The sequence below is a fragment of the Rhodamnia argentea genome, chromosome 2 (genome assembly GCF_020921035.1).
Source record: "Rhodamnia argentea isolate NSW1041297 chromosome 2, ASM2092103v1, whole genome shotgun sequence".
In the NCBI taxonomy this organism is placed as follows: Eukaryota; Viridiplantae; Streptophyta; class Magnoliopsida; order Myrtales; family Myrtaceae; genus Rhodamnia; species Rhodamnia argentea.
This window is the reverse complement of record NC_063151.1, coordinates 36,325,280-36,340,250: the sequence shown is the minus strand read 5'-3', so window position 1 is coordinate 36,340,250 and position 14,971 is coordinate 36,325,280. Positions and strand designations below refer to the sequence as shown.

The 14,971-nt window shown below is 38.9% G+C and overlaps 1 protein-coding gene and 1 long non-coding RNA gene across 4 annotated transcripts; one reads left to right on the top strand and one right to left on the bottom strand.

The window, feature by feature from the left end:
* Positions 1-3,973: 3,973 nt before the first annotated feature.
* LOC115735255 (methionine aminopeptidase 2B-like) lies at positions 3,974-11,410 on the bottom strand. Of its 2 annotated transcripts, XM_030666409.2 has the most exons (12): positions 11,270-11,308; positions 10,892-11,017; positions 10,672-10,711; positions 10,484-10,591; positions 7,054-7,153; positions 6,764-6,909; positions 6,595-6,686; positions 6,374-6,468; positions 5,961-6,057; positions 4,767-4,910; positions 4,467-4,684; positions 4,225-4,335 (listed from the first exon to the last, which is right to left on the bottom strand). In XM_030666409.2, exons 2-12 carry the CDS (start codon positions 11,004-11,006, stop codon positions 4,225-4,227), a joined length of 1,266 nt encoding a protein of 421 aa, XP_030522269.1. In that variant the 5' UTR covers positions 11,007-11,017; positions 11,270-11,308. The 2 variants fall into 2 exon arrangements, with proteins under 2 accessions (XP_030522262.1, XP_030522269.1); XM_030666402.2 differs by having other exon boundaries at positions 3,974-4,684; positions 11,270-11,410.
* A 421-nt stretch (positions 11,411-11,831) lies between these two features.
* On the top strand, positions 11,832-13,996 carry LOC115735278. 2 transcript variants are annotated; one of them, XR_004014749.2, is made up of 4 exons: positions 11,832-11,990; positions 12,096-12,228; positions 12,318-12,404; positions 13,760-13,996. It is a non-coding gene; the product is annotated as an uncharacterized LOC115735278 (long non-coding RNA). The 2 variants fall into 2 exon arrangements; XR_007197533.1 differs by having other exon boundaries at positions 11,846-12,018.
* Positions 13,997-14,971: the final 975 nt, after the last annotated feature.

Genomic DNA, 14,971 nt, shown 5'->3' with positions numbered 1-14,971 from the left:
AAACCCTAATAATAATAGACTGATTTGTAACATATCCGTAATACATGGAGGAACCACATATGACCTATATCGGTATCCAATCTCATATCTCTATGTTGATCATAAATGTTCGTCATGTTAAGAATTAAATTTGTTTCTTGAGCAATTAATTGCTGCAGGAGGGTAAGGAAAGAAAGCGAGTGTATCATTGTTGCGAAACAACTAGAATTCATCAAAACATCATAATAACAAAAAAAAAATGGTAGGATAATGCGAGTCTTAGGTGGACAGCTAACGTTAATTTAATTTCCTTCAAATAAAAGTGAAACTGTTTTAAATATGATATTTATGTACGTTTTTACACATATTTGATTAAATTTTGACCGGACATTAACTTTTTCGTCCAACATCTCATTAACTCGATTTTTGTATCAACGGAAAGCTTACGACTTGATTATTCCAAAAATTCAGTTTGATTTTCAAACAAAAAAGTGTCAGGATCACATATTTTCGTTAAAAATGAAATGAAAGTCTTTTTGAAGTGTTTTGGGCAGGAAGGGAGTATTTCTCCAATAGAAAGCCTTGGTAGCCCTTCGATAGCGAGCCTTGTTAGCCTTTTATTTACTCGTGTGTTTTCATCTTATTATCTCTTCTTTGTTTATGCTACAATAACCAAGAAATGTACTTAGTTTTCGCAAGAAAAAAGTAAATTCTTTAAATAAAATAATAAGAAAGTTAAAGTATGTGATAATACTAATAATAACAATAATGATGATGACGATGATGATGCGCTCTATCTAGTAGGCCACGTCACTCCTCTCTCTCTCTCTCTCTCTCTCTCTCTCTCTCTCTCTCTCTCTCTCTCTCTCTCTCTCTCTCTCTCTCTCTCTCTCTCTCTCTCTCTCTCTCTCTCTCTCTCTATTTTCGCATCATCCTAATGAGATTCTCTTTGTCGCTCTACTCCACCCGGCTTGCATCTCTTTTTTCGCCAGGTGAATTGAGTTTGATCATTCATGACTCGATGGAGGAAGAAAATATTGAATGTCAATTTCTGTCTTGTATTTGACAAGCTTTTTTTCTTTTTGTTGCAGCAATTTCAAGGCGGGATCGGCCAGAAGCGTAAGTCGATGAAGAGAAGGAAGTAGAAGTCGCCGAAGAGGATTGTTCACACCTAAATGTTGACTAACATTTTAGTCATTATTTGCATAGAAAATTAGAACTAATTTTAGTTCTTGCTAAAAATAATCAAATCATTTTTCATATTTATTTTTAGCGTTCATATATTGCATTGACATTCATTTGGACCGACAGTGCAAGAATGAGCTTAAATGGACAGGCAATTGGACCATAACCCATCACAATTTTGGCTAGGGAGGAGGGGTGGGCCGAAATTCTCAAGGCTATTTTAGCTTATTTTGAGTTTAATTCAGCCCATTTTAATATTTAATTTGAGAAAAGGACTAATTTAAATGCATATTTAATTGGAAAAAGCCTAATCGGTCCTAACCAGGCCACAACGGAGAAGACTCTTTTTTTAGATAGTGCACTTGTTCTCTAGGATCGGAAGGCAAGAAGCTTTGCTAATCCACGTTCATCAGATTCTTCACCACGTCTTGGCCAAAGGACGTACTCTCCAAGGCCTAAAAACCAACAATAAGAAAAGTGGTTCGGTGAAGTGGTGGAATCTATGAACGAAGGTCACGAATGGCTTTGATAGCCTTCCCTTTTTAGACTTTTTTTTTTCTCAAGATGGTCTCTCCGAGTCCATCAATCAGGTGGAGACCTTACCCTATTATTCGGACACTTTTAGAGTTTAGTTCTACCATGGCAGACAAGGTCCTACCTTTAGACCTTCAAACAAATAGGAATCCTTTCAAATAAACCAGCACCCCTTCCCTCCCGTGAAATTCCCTGAATGGTTGTTGTCTCTATTCCCCCATGGTCGGGGAAGAAAGGCTTGTTCAATGCTCACTTGGTTCAGAGTTATCGAAATCAAAGTCCGACTAACCGATTGAAGAGTTTGTTCTTCCTTACCTCCTTTAGCTCGGAGAGAAGCATAAATCAAACTCTCCGGATGGCCGGGTGGGGTGGGCAATCCATCGATTTAGGGTAATCAATCCCTCAAGGTGGCGGGCACTCGAGATCCACTTATCAATATATAAATCATCCGGTCTTTCATCATCTGTTGGTGGTAATAAGATGTTAATGAATTACGGTCGGCAATTCCTCTTCCTCTTCTGCTTGGTTTGGTAGATACAACAACCTCTTCTTTTTGTACATAGACTAGACTTCGTCTATTCCTATCCCTAAAGAGGTTCTCCTTTGCATGATTAGGCGGATTCGATTACAGCGGATGTAGGTAGTACTATATCTTCGGGATCCGTGGGCATTGTTACATCCGACGATGCCCTTGCTTGATATGGAAGACTTGATCACGACTTTTATGTATTTGATACGCACAACCCTCTAGGGTCACAGGTCACTATGTAATTTCTCAATATCTTTCCGGGATCGAGACTTTGTTGATCGTATAGGAGATGAACTAGGTTATGTAGTAGATTAGAGAGATGGAAAGGAGGGTTTACCTAATAGGGCATCCGGGAGATCGGATTGTGTAACAAGGGTCTCAAATCAAGTAGATGTTTAATCAGCAGCGGTTTATACTCTTTCAAATGGGAAAGGATATGTTGTTTAATCGAAAGAAGCCTGGGTAAGCTACCCCTCTCAAGCGGTGAATAATGGCAACATTTTCGAGCCGGACGATAGGGCTTAAGTAGATGTGCTCACCCGGCCATGGTGGGGCTCGACCTTGCCATCCTCCTCGCCCGAAGATGGCGAGATCGGCCCCCGCCATGGCCGGGCGAGGCTCGGCCTCTCCGACTGCACCTCCGGCCGATCGCTAGACAATGGTAACCGGTTGGAGGTGGGGGCAGAAAAAAAAAAAAGAAAATAACATAAAAATTATTTCAAAATTTCAAAAAAATATTAAAATATTCATTCGCCAGCCGACCGGCGTCCACATCAGCCCCGGCGAGCCAAAACTCGTCGGATGGACTAAAATAGCATAATTGCAAAATGTTTAAGACTGAATCGGCCAAAAAAAAAAACGTTTAGGACTAAATTGTCGGAGTAATGCTCATGAGCTTAGAGAAGTAAGAAGATAAGTCACTCCCTTTCATATATAAGTGCACGACATGGATTTCAATAATGAGCTGGACTTTCGCATTCATACAAACAAACCGTCCCTTTCGTTTAAGAAAATCTTCGCCAAGCAAGCAAGAATTGCCAATTAAGTTTCAAGTGAGGACATGTCCATACGGTGTAATGAAATTCAAGAGCGAAGCAATAGTTGCAACTAACCTGTCGAAGTTAGGTGTGGTTTATTGCATTCTTGTACAATAGTCCAATTAGCGATGTTATTATAGTGTCGTTGGCGTTCACAATAAGGTCAAGATTTAACTAATGCAACTTAGGATCCATTTATTTGAAAGAAAACTATTCCCACCAATTGTTTTCTTTCTTATGTTTGAATGATGAAAAACATTTTCCATAGATTGGAAAAAAAATTTCCCTTCTGTGAAGACGAAATCGCTTTCCCTAACTTTCATGGAAACTATTTTTCTTCATTTTGAAATTTTCAATAAAATAAATGCACCCCATTCATATGGATATCTATCTGACTTTGTTTAGAGGCTTATTTATTCATTAAGTTCATTAGATTTTGCGTTTGCAAGTATACCAAAACCGGAGAATTTTAGCGAGTAAATTGCAGACCCAGTTCTGAAGGCTTCCACCTCAAGTTTCAGAAAATGCTAAGAACAAGGTCGAACATGTTTATCCCCCGTAACAAGCCAAGGATGTCAAATAAAAGTATTATATTATCTACGTAAAGAGACGTCAGCTCAGTTATTCGAATGGCCTAAAATTTTAGGCAAACAGTTTTCACCCCCATTGTAAATTATTAAAGCAAGTTGTGGTCTGCGCAACGTGCTTCTAAGCAAAATTTCCACCACTCCTACCTCGCGAAATGTCTCCACGGTTCAGCAGAACCGACTCTGAAGCAACTCCAAAAGCAAAATCGTCATTTATGTCTTGAACCATTTCGCATCTTTTTCAGACGAGAGATGCCGGAAATAAACGTAAATTCCAAAACCCAAAAGTCAAAAGAAAATGCCCACCGGTATCTTGCTAACATGTAATTCTTTTTATCTTCTTGGTATTCACTGACATGTTACATACAGAAAATCAATAGTCATCGCCTCTGGATATGACCTCCTTGCAAGTTGGCCGGAGGAGAATGGTATGCTCAAACTGAGAAATATAGCTTCCCCTCGCGTCACAAAGAGGTGGAAGAGGCTGCATGTGAACAAAATACCAAATTCATACACCAGAGCATCACCTTGTATAGCCAAAGCGCATGTAAGACGTTGGCCCAATGGCATGTCATGTAAAACTTGATAAAAAAAAAGGAAATAAATCAATTTCACCTGCACAATTCCAGCATCACATAAGTTCTTCAATGCCATGAGATATTTGGTCTCACCCAACCGCTCTAAATAACGTCTACAAAATGCTAAGGTGGAGAAGTTCTTATTAATTGTTGCTAACAGTTGCTTTGCTCTGGGCAACCTCAACGGTATGTGGCCAACATCAAAATTTTTCATGTAGTGGCTGCACTCTAAGTCTTCTCTTACATATCCCTTTCCTGCAAAAAAGAACAAAGTTACCTCCAACAGGACATCGACACTACATCAAAATAATCCAAAATGAGATGCAAATGCAATTACCTGTGGAACCAAAAGTCTCAATTGCAAAAAATTCGCCCTCTTCCATCTTTGTCTGCTCACCTCCCTTCACAATGGGTACAGATTTTCCAGCATGGATTTGATAGGGCCTGATGCTATGTCCGTTTAAGTTTCGGATGCTCTTAACTGCAACAAGGTGTACAATAATCCAAACATTAGGAAAGTATTTGTAGCCAAGTATATAACTCAAGCCTAGCCAAGTATACAACTCAAGTCTTCAAATAAAATAAAATAAAAGTTGAAAAAAAAAAAAAAAAAAAAGAGAACAGCTAGGAAAGTACTTGTGCAAATGCCAAGGCAAGAAGTTAGATCAAAATCAAAAAAAATACAGAGCATGCAAAAGCCTCGACAAACACACTCTTAGTGATCAGACATCAAGGTAACTGTGAAGACTGACTTATTAAGAACGTCTAGAAAGTCTATAAAAGTGACTTGAAAATGAAAACATAGCACAGAATAAAAAGAAAGGTGGGATGAAGCATCAACGATATAACAAATCGTATAGATGATCAAGAAAGTCTACACTTCAGTCAGTTTTGAGAATTGAAGGTCCATTGAGATTTCATCCATGGCATTAAGAGAATTCAATGAAGTGAAGACATCAACAATTGGAAATGCACTTAGCGGTGTCATTCGACTAGTTCAATATCTTCAGTGTCATAGCAAGCAACTCGGCAATGATCCCACTATATTCAACTTTAACCTTGATTGCAATCGTTTGAGTATTCCCAACACACATGAGTACAAGTTAATCAATTAACTGTGTAAATTAATGCCTAAGAGTCCCTTAAGGGACATAACACCAGTAATGCTAAGAAAAGTGTAGTTGTAATTAACCTAGCAAAGTAAACCACTTTTTCACTTTTAAGTTCTCCTAATTAATGTCTGCCATGACATTCATATATAATGCAACAGCTAAAGCAATAGGAGTATTAGAGCTTTAGGGATTCTTGATATATCAAAAGAAACACACACTGCTAAACCTAAATGAACCAAAAAAGAAGAGTTAAGAGGATAAACCATCATAAGCTGCCATAGAAGATCAACGAATAATCGAGTTAACATTACACACTTCAACTCCTCCTTATACTAATGAGCCAACCAAATTAATACAAATCATTAGTGGGAATAGAAGAACTGCATTTAACAAGGCAACTACCTGAATAAAAGAGGTACCTTGGAAAGTCTTTCCATTTATTTCAACTTCGTATGACTCCATGACCTCTTGGATTGCAGCACCGACGTCACACAGACGAACGTCTATTCCAGATTCCTACAAAACCTTAGGTTATGATTGACATGTCTAGATCTCAAAGAGAGATGATGAATCCATCTCATGCAGTGAAATTCTACTAGATGCTCCCCATGGATTAGGTAGCAAAAATGCTACAATAAATGTAATCCTTTGAACGCAGCCAGGTACAAAAAATGATCACCATCACACTCTCACACTCCTTTCAAGAGCTGAGCAAAGCGAGTCTATAAGAAAATAGATCTACGGTGAATCAACAAAAGCTAGATGGAACCATGAAATAAGTCATGAATTCAATTCATTTCAATGAGATTTTGGTCCAGGAAGTATGACGTACCTTAATACCAGCATTCGTTGCTTCCCGTGAGGCTTCAAGCAGAGGATCAAACATGGGATTAAAGGCCACCGTAAATGCACAGTCAACTATAAGCCCTGTAAATGGAGTAGAATTTTGAGATAAGATCACTAGGCAAAGTACTGAGACAAATCAAGCAAAGATAATTAAAATCCAAGCTGCAAGCAAAAGACTTTTTCACTAAAGAAACTCAGTAATATTACCATCTATATGAGTCCCAAAGTCTAACTTCATCACATCATCATACTGAAGCACAGTCTTATCTCCTGTATTTGGAGTCCAGTGGGCAGCCACCCTAAAAAAGAGAAGGGTGAAAAAGCAGATCCATCCAAGCAAATCAAATAAAGTTGAACACCAAAGGCAACACTTTACCAATTCAAAGAGCATCCTGTAGGGAAAGCGATCCCTGCTTGCAAGCCATTTGCGGATATTAGCTTACGAACCGTGTTCTCTAAGGTCTCACATAAGTCAGTCATCAGCATTCCGGGTTTCAAAATTTCCCTGATGTACTTCCTAACCTGCTTAGAAAGAAATCAAGCCAAAGTCAAGAATTAATAAGAAAGGTCATAGTGAAAAGTGGTGGATATGTTTTGCCCTTTAACCATACAGTCTCGTATGCATTTTGTGCAGCAATATGAGGATAAGTAGATGCAGACTGCAACCTGTCGATGAACCTCTGCTGCTCGTCGAACTGAATTATACATTGGTTTCTGAAGGCGCTCCAATTCCCTCTTCTCTTCAGATGTCACCCTCCATAAATTACTAGAAATGGATTGAAATTTCATAACATAAGATCTTAGAAGTTAGCGATACCTAGAAACGATACATGATTAAGCTAGAGGAAAGACTAGCATGATTTCTTTCTTTATGTGTGTGTGTCCGTCCATTTGTGTTTTTCCACACAACCAAAAATTAAGAATGTAAAAAGAGCTTCCAATGGTGACTTGTAGCTCTTGTGTTAGGATTATATGAATAATTAAAATGGCTTTATACATGCTATATCTTGTCCATACTTGACTTCCTCATGAAAATAACCAAGAAAGAAACTTAGATCACATCAAAAGATAAAGCTAAAAGCCCAAACACCTTAAACACAAATAGGATGATAAGTGAAACTTGAGGGCAAAAAGAAATAAGTTGCACAGTGAAAATATAGAAAGATCAGAAATGATGGCATAGGTTGTTCTCTATATTATATGATGAGTTAAACTTGAGGGCCAAAAGAAGTAATGTTGCACAGTGAAAATATAGAAAATATAGAAAGATTAGACCAATATATATATATAAAAAGACCAGAAACGATAGCATAGATTACTCTCTACATTGTCTCCCATCAACATATCATCATAGAATAGTGTAGTAAGTTTATAAGCGTGAATGCTAAAGATTAAGCTATGCAATAATTATAGACTTCAGGCCCATAGGGAATAGTTCCAGAAGCTAGCAATTCATGTTCTCAAGTCATCACAGTGACATGCCAAAGAGCTAGCAATTCATGTTCCCATGTCATCACCAATGTTTGAGCCCACCACGACCCATTAACCGTATCACATTTTTAGAACCCCCCTTTCGACACATTTATCAACAAGCGAGGAGCGACACAACATGCTCTGCATAACAAGTTCGACAAATGATTTTTAATTTAAAGTATTAAAGCATGTGTAATAGTAACACCTGATAATAATTTCTATTTCATTAAAAATGTTCCATTAAGCATGTTTTATTAGGTTAAAGGGTCAACCCAACACGACACACTCACCTTTGCAATTAACAAGTTGACTACGATAGAGATACAATTAAGTTCACTATGCATAGGACCATGTACACAAGTTGTCTCACGAATTGGCAACCCTAATTTTTCCTATTTGAAATGCTCGCCAACATATTTGTTTGATGCTGTTGTGCAACAGGGTCCTCAATCAGCCAAAGCTGATGTGAACTGACAAACAACTACGGAAGGGAAAGGTAAACCCAAAACTCCGCAAACGCTTGTGGGCTCTACACTAGAATGCTCTCCACAAAGACAAGTTAAAATTTAAACTATGGTTTTGAGGTCAAAGAATTGAACAATCAAGAAGTCCTTCACCGGGAAAAGGAAAAGGGTAACAAAGGCAAACTCAGTTGCCTGATGGTCGAGGTTTTAAAAAAAAAAGAAAAAAGGCAGGCTTTAGTAGACTAAAAATGACAAACTAAGAATCTCTAAAACTCAAATCCTTTACTTGATATATTGAGCGGAACTGTGTAACAGTCTACGGAATGTTACTTGATGATGATGGTCTAAAAATACCCATCCATATTCAAAGACTACAAAAGCTGGGAGGGTTGTGTAGCCACAGGGGTCTAAATATGAGAAATAACCCTGCATAGGAGATGAATGCATCCAAAAGACATCTTTGAGCATCTATAATAGAGAAGGAGCTAAAAAGGCTATCTTGATTAAGAAAAAAAAGGGTTTTACATTAGCTCCTGAATAATGCCATGTTATCCCTACGAATATAGGAAAGAAGAACAAACATAAAATCATCATTTTAGCGAGCCCTAAAACTACATAAAAAGAACGTCCCTTTCCCAGTGCAAAGATATAAGAAATGGACCAAAAAATATTATGTAGGAGGACAAGTCCCACAACAAAGAATAAATATTTAGGCTTCACAATCAAAGCTTCCTAAGCATCACACCTAGGGTTTCTTAAGCATTGCCTGAGAGAAGAATGGCATCACACAATCCAAAAGCAAATACTTGCAAATTTCACATAATCATCAACTCTGCTTATAGAAAGAAAACGACATTATTTACAAACTCTCTAAAGTTTCACTCCTAGTTGAAATAGGAAACCTCTAAGCGAGAAACATAATGTCCTACTTAGACTAAAGGGGAATACTGATAAAAATCAAACGTAAAAGATATAATACTGATCTATGAGAAACCTAAACCGTTAGGATTCTTATTTGATCTGTGAAGTCCATCGTCATCGAAGCTCAGTATATATGTTAATATTTAAACAAACATCATCTTGCATGATGCATTGGCCGCATCATTCTCCTCTGGTTGAAGAAAGCTCATCCTCGAGTTTTGAAGTATCGAACGATTCAACTCACCAGCCTGATCTACATCACAATAAGTGTTGTCCCTCAAGCTGAAATTTGTTTAATTCGGGCATGTTCTGAGAAAAACTCCAGATCAAACTGCTTGTGATAATAAAACTAGGACGATATCACGAAATCAACATGTTCAATTATGTTTGTTTGATCTTCAGAACCACCTTGAACTGAATCTTGCTTGTTTGACCAACATGCACCCTCACTGAACAATGACAAGCAACATGACTGAAATTTCCACGCCACAAGCCCTAATTATCAAGCCATCCAACTTGCTTGATCCGTTTTTATTTCTGATATCCGTTGCCCAATCAACAACGTGATGTCATTCAAGATTTTCCTTCTTAAGTTTGAACTCTTCTAACCTCTAGTACTTTCATCTAGCGGAAGGACTAGATCGAAAGTTTCCCCCACTGGTTGCACTGCTAGGGCAACAAACAACTCCTCCAGCTCGGATGTCAACTCACCAACCTCGGAATTCAACTGAAATTAGTCACTATTCTGGGAGGAAAGTGTAAAAACATACCCTTTTATACCAAAATTGATGTAGGACAACAAGTTCCACATCAAAGAATAAATCTTTCAGCTTCACAGCCAAAGCTTCCTAAGCATCACACCTAAGAGGAGAATCGCATAGCACAATCCCAAAGTATAGTTGTGGTCCAGGTATCAGTTTGAGCAGCACGCCCAGACTTTGCTATTTGAAGTCCCATTTTGAGACACTAGTTTCTAATGACACAAAAATCTCCTCCAACAATAGAAGGGAGAGAACAAAGTAAAGAAAGATTTCCGATTGTAAGTTCTTGTGGAACCTCACCTAGTATCGATTGTAAGTTTAAGGAATCTCCTAGACATGCCTAATGCTGTTACAACAAGTAATTAACAGAAAGATTCTTGCCCCAAGAAGGGCAGAAGGGAAACATTATAATAGTCCCTCCTACCAATAGACTCCACTACAATTACAGATAAAAGACACGATAATTCAAGTACTTACTCATCCTTGTACTGCTGAATTTCACCCTCTGGAAACTCCCCAGATGGAAAAAGTTCAGCAACAGGAATTGACGGTGGATTAGTCTGCTCTGGCAATTCTTTCTTTTTCCTAAGAGCCATACAGCACATGTTAAATTTTTCGAACTGCACTCATTGGGAGGGGATTGGAGAAGATGAAAAGAGTATTACTTGCTTTTGTTCTTTCTCTTTTTCTTCTTGGCGACCTCTCCTGAGTAAAAATCGAACCAAATTAAGTAACGATCAATACAGACCCCAAAAAAAAAAAAACTAATCCAGATGCAGCAGGCGGGAAAAGTCCACCAATCCAATCAGTACAAATAGAGAAAAGCTGCCAAAGTGGTGTCCAAAGAGTAGGGTTTTGGAAGGGTAAGAAAAGAGAGTGGAGGACCATTATCCTTTCCGTCGTTGGCATCAGTTTGCAGCGCGGCAAGGCGGTCAGTAGCCTCCTCTACGCCATTTTCTTCGGCAGGAACCGCTTCCACGGGCACGTTCGCTTCCTCCATGGACAAATGGCCTGGAAATCGCAGAGACCAGAATGACCCATAAGTGCTTAAAAATGGTCTTAGCAATGTCAATCACATTGAAGGCCAGGAATTCAACAGTAAACAATGAGGATTAGCAAATCCCCTTGCTATCTTCTCTCAAAAAAGCACGATCGAAGTTCGTCTGCCACATTAGAAAGTTCGCCAAAACCCAAGATAGATAGATAGATAGATAGATAGATAGAAAGCGATTTGGACAAGAGCGTATGGGAGAAGATGATGACCTTCGAATCCGTTTCTGAATTCCGGTGTTTGAATTGAATCTCTCTCTCTCCCTCTCCCTCTCTCGTGTTGTACCCGCCACTGCTCGTCTTCAGCGCCGACCTCCTCTCAACCCAAATATATAAATAAAATACCAGCCGAGCCGAGCCGAGCCGAGCCGAGCCGAGCCTTTTTCCTCTTTCCTCCGCTCCGACAAACTTTTTACTTCTTTCGTTATGTAAATAGTGATAACATTCGACCAAAAAAAAAAAAAAGTGATAACATTAAAAAAAAAATTAGTGATAACCTCTTTTTCCCTTTTTCATCATTTTTAAAATCCAACACAAAAAAAATTAAATAAAATAAATAAATAAGAAGAGTCTTGATTTAAAAGGGACAAAAGAAAAAAATTAAATAATGAAAATGTTCTTAATCATTGGGCTATTTTTTAAAATAATATAAATACTTCGAATTTTCATTTAAATTTGGAATTTTTCACGAATAGCACGTTAAGACTAAGATCGGTTCCGTCAATTTCATTTCCATTCCATACAGGTTGTGGGGCTCCTGACACTGACGGTGCGGAGGCCGAAGAGGCGGAGTGTGGTGATGGAGAAGCTGAAGTTGATGGTGGCCGACACTCTCAAGGCGGTGGTGGCTGCACGTTCAAGCAGCGCTGATGACATCCTCTCCTCCTCCTCTTCTCTGCTCCACTTCTTTCTTGCCCTGCCCGACTTTCACCTGGTTCTTTCCTTTTCCCTCTCAATCAAAAGTAGCTGGGATGAGATGGCATGATTCCATATGCTTTGTCCCATTCTTTTAGCCGAGTATGATTGGGGTTGTTGTCAGATGATAAGAGACTTGGTGGATCCTGAGAGGTGTCTGTGGTAAGAACACGGATGCTGCATCGGATGCAAAGCAAAAGGGCAATCACTGCTTTTCCAGTGCAGACTTCTCCGGGGCCTTAACCTTCTATTCCCAAGTAACGTTAACCTTGATGTTACTTTGGCGTGTCTTTGTGCTTTCCTTACTATGCCACTTCACTTTCGCTTCCCTCCTCCTTATCAACAGGCGCTCATCGTTGCTCCCTTTGATGCTTGCGACAAGGACAAAAATCTGGTCTCCGTTTTATACTTGAATCGTGCAGTCGTGTTATGTGTAAGTTTTTATTGTGCTGCACACCCGCATTTTGTGCTTCTTCTAAATACTATACTGCTTGTGGCAGTTTCTTTGTTCTGGAACCCGTATCATTATGTGTTTCCGCAACAATGACAAAAATCTGGTAATACATTGGACTGTTATCTTTCTAGCTGAATTGGCCAATGATTTAAATGTACTTGCTAGGGAATTCAAAATTCAAAGGGAGGAATAGAATTGAAGTAAAAGAAGAAAAGTGAAGGGGTGGGATCAGGAACCCAAATTTCAATTTTTGGCAAATGTACCACTTGGGTCTTGGACAAGGCTCTCTTAGAGACAGTAAATAAGTAAGCAAGTTGACAGAGCATACATGTCTACTAACAGCAGACATATCCACACCCATAAGAAGTTGTTCATCAAGTTCTCCTGTCTAGTTTCAGCCTTTCTCCTATGCCTGATTTTCTCTTGAAGGGAGAATGATTTAGTAGCATGTAGTTAGGCGAATGGTTTCGATTACCTAGTGAAGCAAAGGGGGAGTAGCCTTTGTTGTGATGGGCCTATTTAGCTTTTCCGCTAACTACAAAAATTTAAAGGGTTGAGACATCAATAGAACAAATGGAAAGCAAATAGTTACTTGTTGGAAAAAATAAGGATGATAGCGAACAAATGCACCAGCCGGACGTCATAATTTGTGAGGCCTTATGAGAACGAAAGATGAGAAGGATTTATGTAATAGCATTTGATAGGAGAAGTTTTATGGAGGATGCTGTCATGCTGATTTGGACTGATGGGCTTGATTATGTGGACCCTGTTATTGGTTAAAATGGATTGGAGTATATCATCCTATCTCATCGAGTTACTTAATATGTTTGTTAATAACTGAATTTGTGATTTGATCAACTCAATATTTTTTTAAATTGTCTTCGAGAAGATTGTGATAAATTACCGTTCAGGTTATATTGGTATTGTATCGGATCAATTATAGTTCTGCTTGACCAAGGTAGTTTTGAAAATGGTTATTATTTGTTTTATTAAATTATTATGCTGCTCGACCAGTTGGAAAAGAGATTTGGTTCATCCAAACACAAGTTTTCAAGCCATGTACATTTTTTTCCCGACCAGGTTATACCAAAGAAAATTTCTTGATTTTGTATGCATCTTGGTCCTTGTCTTTTGGATTTGTGGTGAGACAATGTGGCTAATGTTGGACTTGTTCTTGGCCCTCAAAGCTCAATTCCAAACTTCTTTCTTCTTGTCTATGTTGCTAGTGTCAATTCTGATGAAAAAGCATGGAACTTTTGCCGTAACCTTGTTTTGATTGGTTCTTTGTTGCTCTTTGGTAGATCTTATCTCATTGCTATATCCTCTTTTCACAGAAACTTGGTTTTATAACAGAGTGTCTTCGAGACCGTAATAGGGCACTTCAAATTTCCCCAGGATATGCGAAGTATGAAGCTATGACTCCAATTGCAATGTCTCTCTACTGTTAAAACGGTGATTGGAATTTGCTTCATAGCTTATGCACGTAGCATATATTTTTGTATTGCACTTCTGACGTCATCTATGGCGAGTGCCCTCTTTGCCGGAACCAAGCTGGTGACAACACCTCTCCTCATCCCATTAGTCTAAAAGTTTAAGCTATTAAATGAAGGCATAGGAATGCTCTAATATTACTTATGCAGGGATTTGACCTAGGCTTAAAGCTTGACCTATTAGTTAGAAATTGGGTGGCAATAAGGAGTTCGGTGAGGATATACCCAATTGCTTTTCCTCTCATGCCATGTAGATAAATTGTTTTGCAAATTTATCTAGAAGAAGAAGCTATGAGATGAAGACGTGGTTCAATATTTAAATGCCTATCGGAAACAAATTCTTCCATTGGATTACATTATTCAAATCAATGAATTACATCTTATTGAAAGGGAAGTACGACATTGAATCATAATCCTACGAGAGCAATGTGACCTAAAGGAAAGCAGGAAATATCCCACACAAGAGAACATGAAAATAAATAAGCAAGTATTACTCTGAAACCAATCCCTCCAACGGATCATCGAACGTGGCGTTGACGGATAGTCTCGGGAGTTCACATGCTATATTAGGCTCATTTTCAAGTGCGCCATCAACCTCCATGGTCTCTTTTAATACAACAGCAATAGTCGGATTATCGAACCAGCCAAGAAGGTCGAGGTTCTCATCCTCTTTGTCTAGCATCATCGGATCAGCATCTTGGCATTCCGGGAACACCATTCCCGGATCGTCTTCAAATTGGCTCAACTCATCATAACCACCGGTCACTTCAGCCAATCGGAAGGTAGTGTACAGGGGCGGTGGCAAAGGACTACGTTCTTCCTTACTCCGACCAGTTGTATATCGCTAGTCACGCCTAGAGCGGTTAGACCCTCGATATCTCAAACCACCTATGTGGGATTGCTCTTTAAGTTTGATCGGGGTGCGGATCCCTTGGCCTTGCCGACCTAAACCCATGCCAGGCTCGAAACCACAACTAACCATTATTTTTGCCATTATAAGGGAAGCGGATGACACTTCCGGAATGGGTAAAAGGCTTTCCAGAGATGCATTGATGG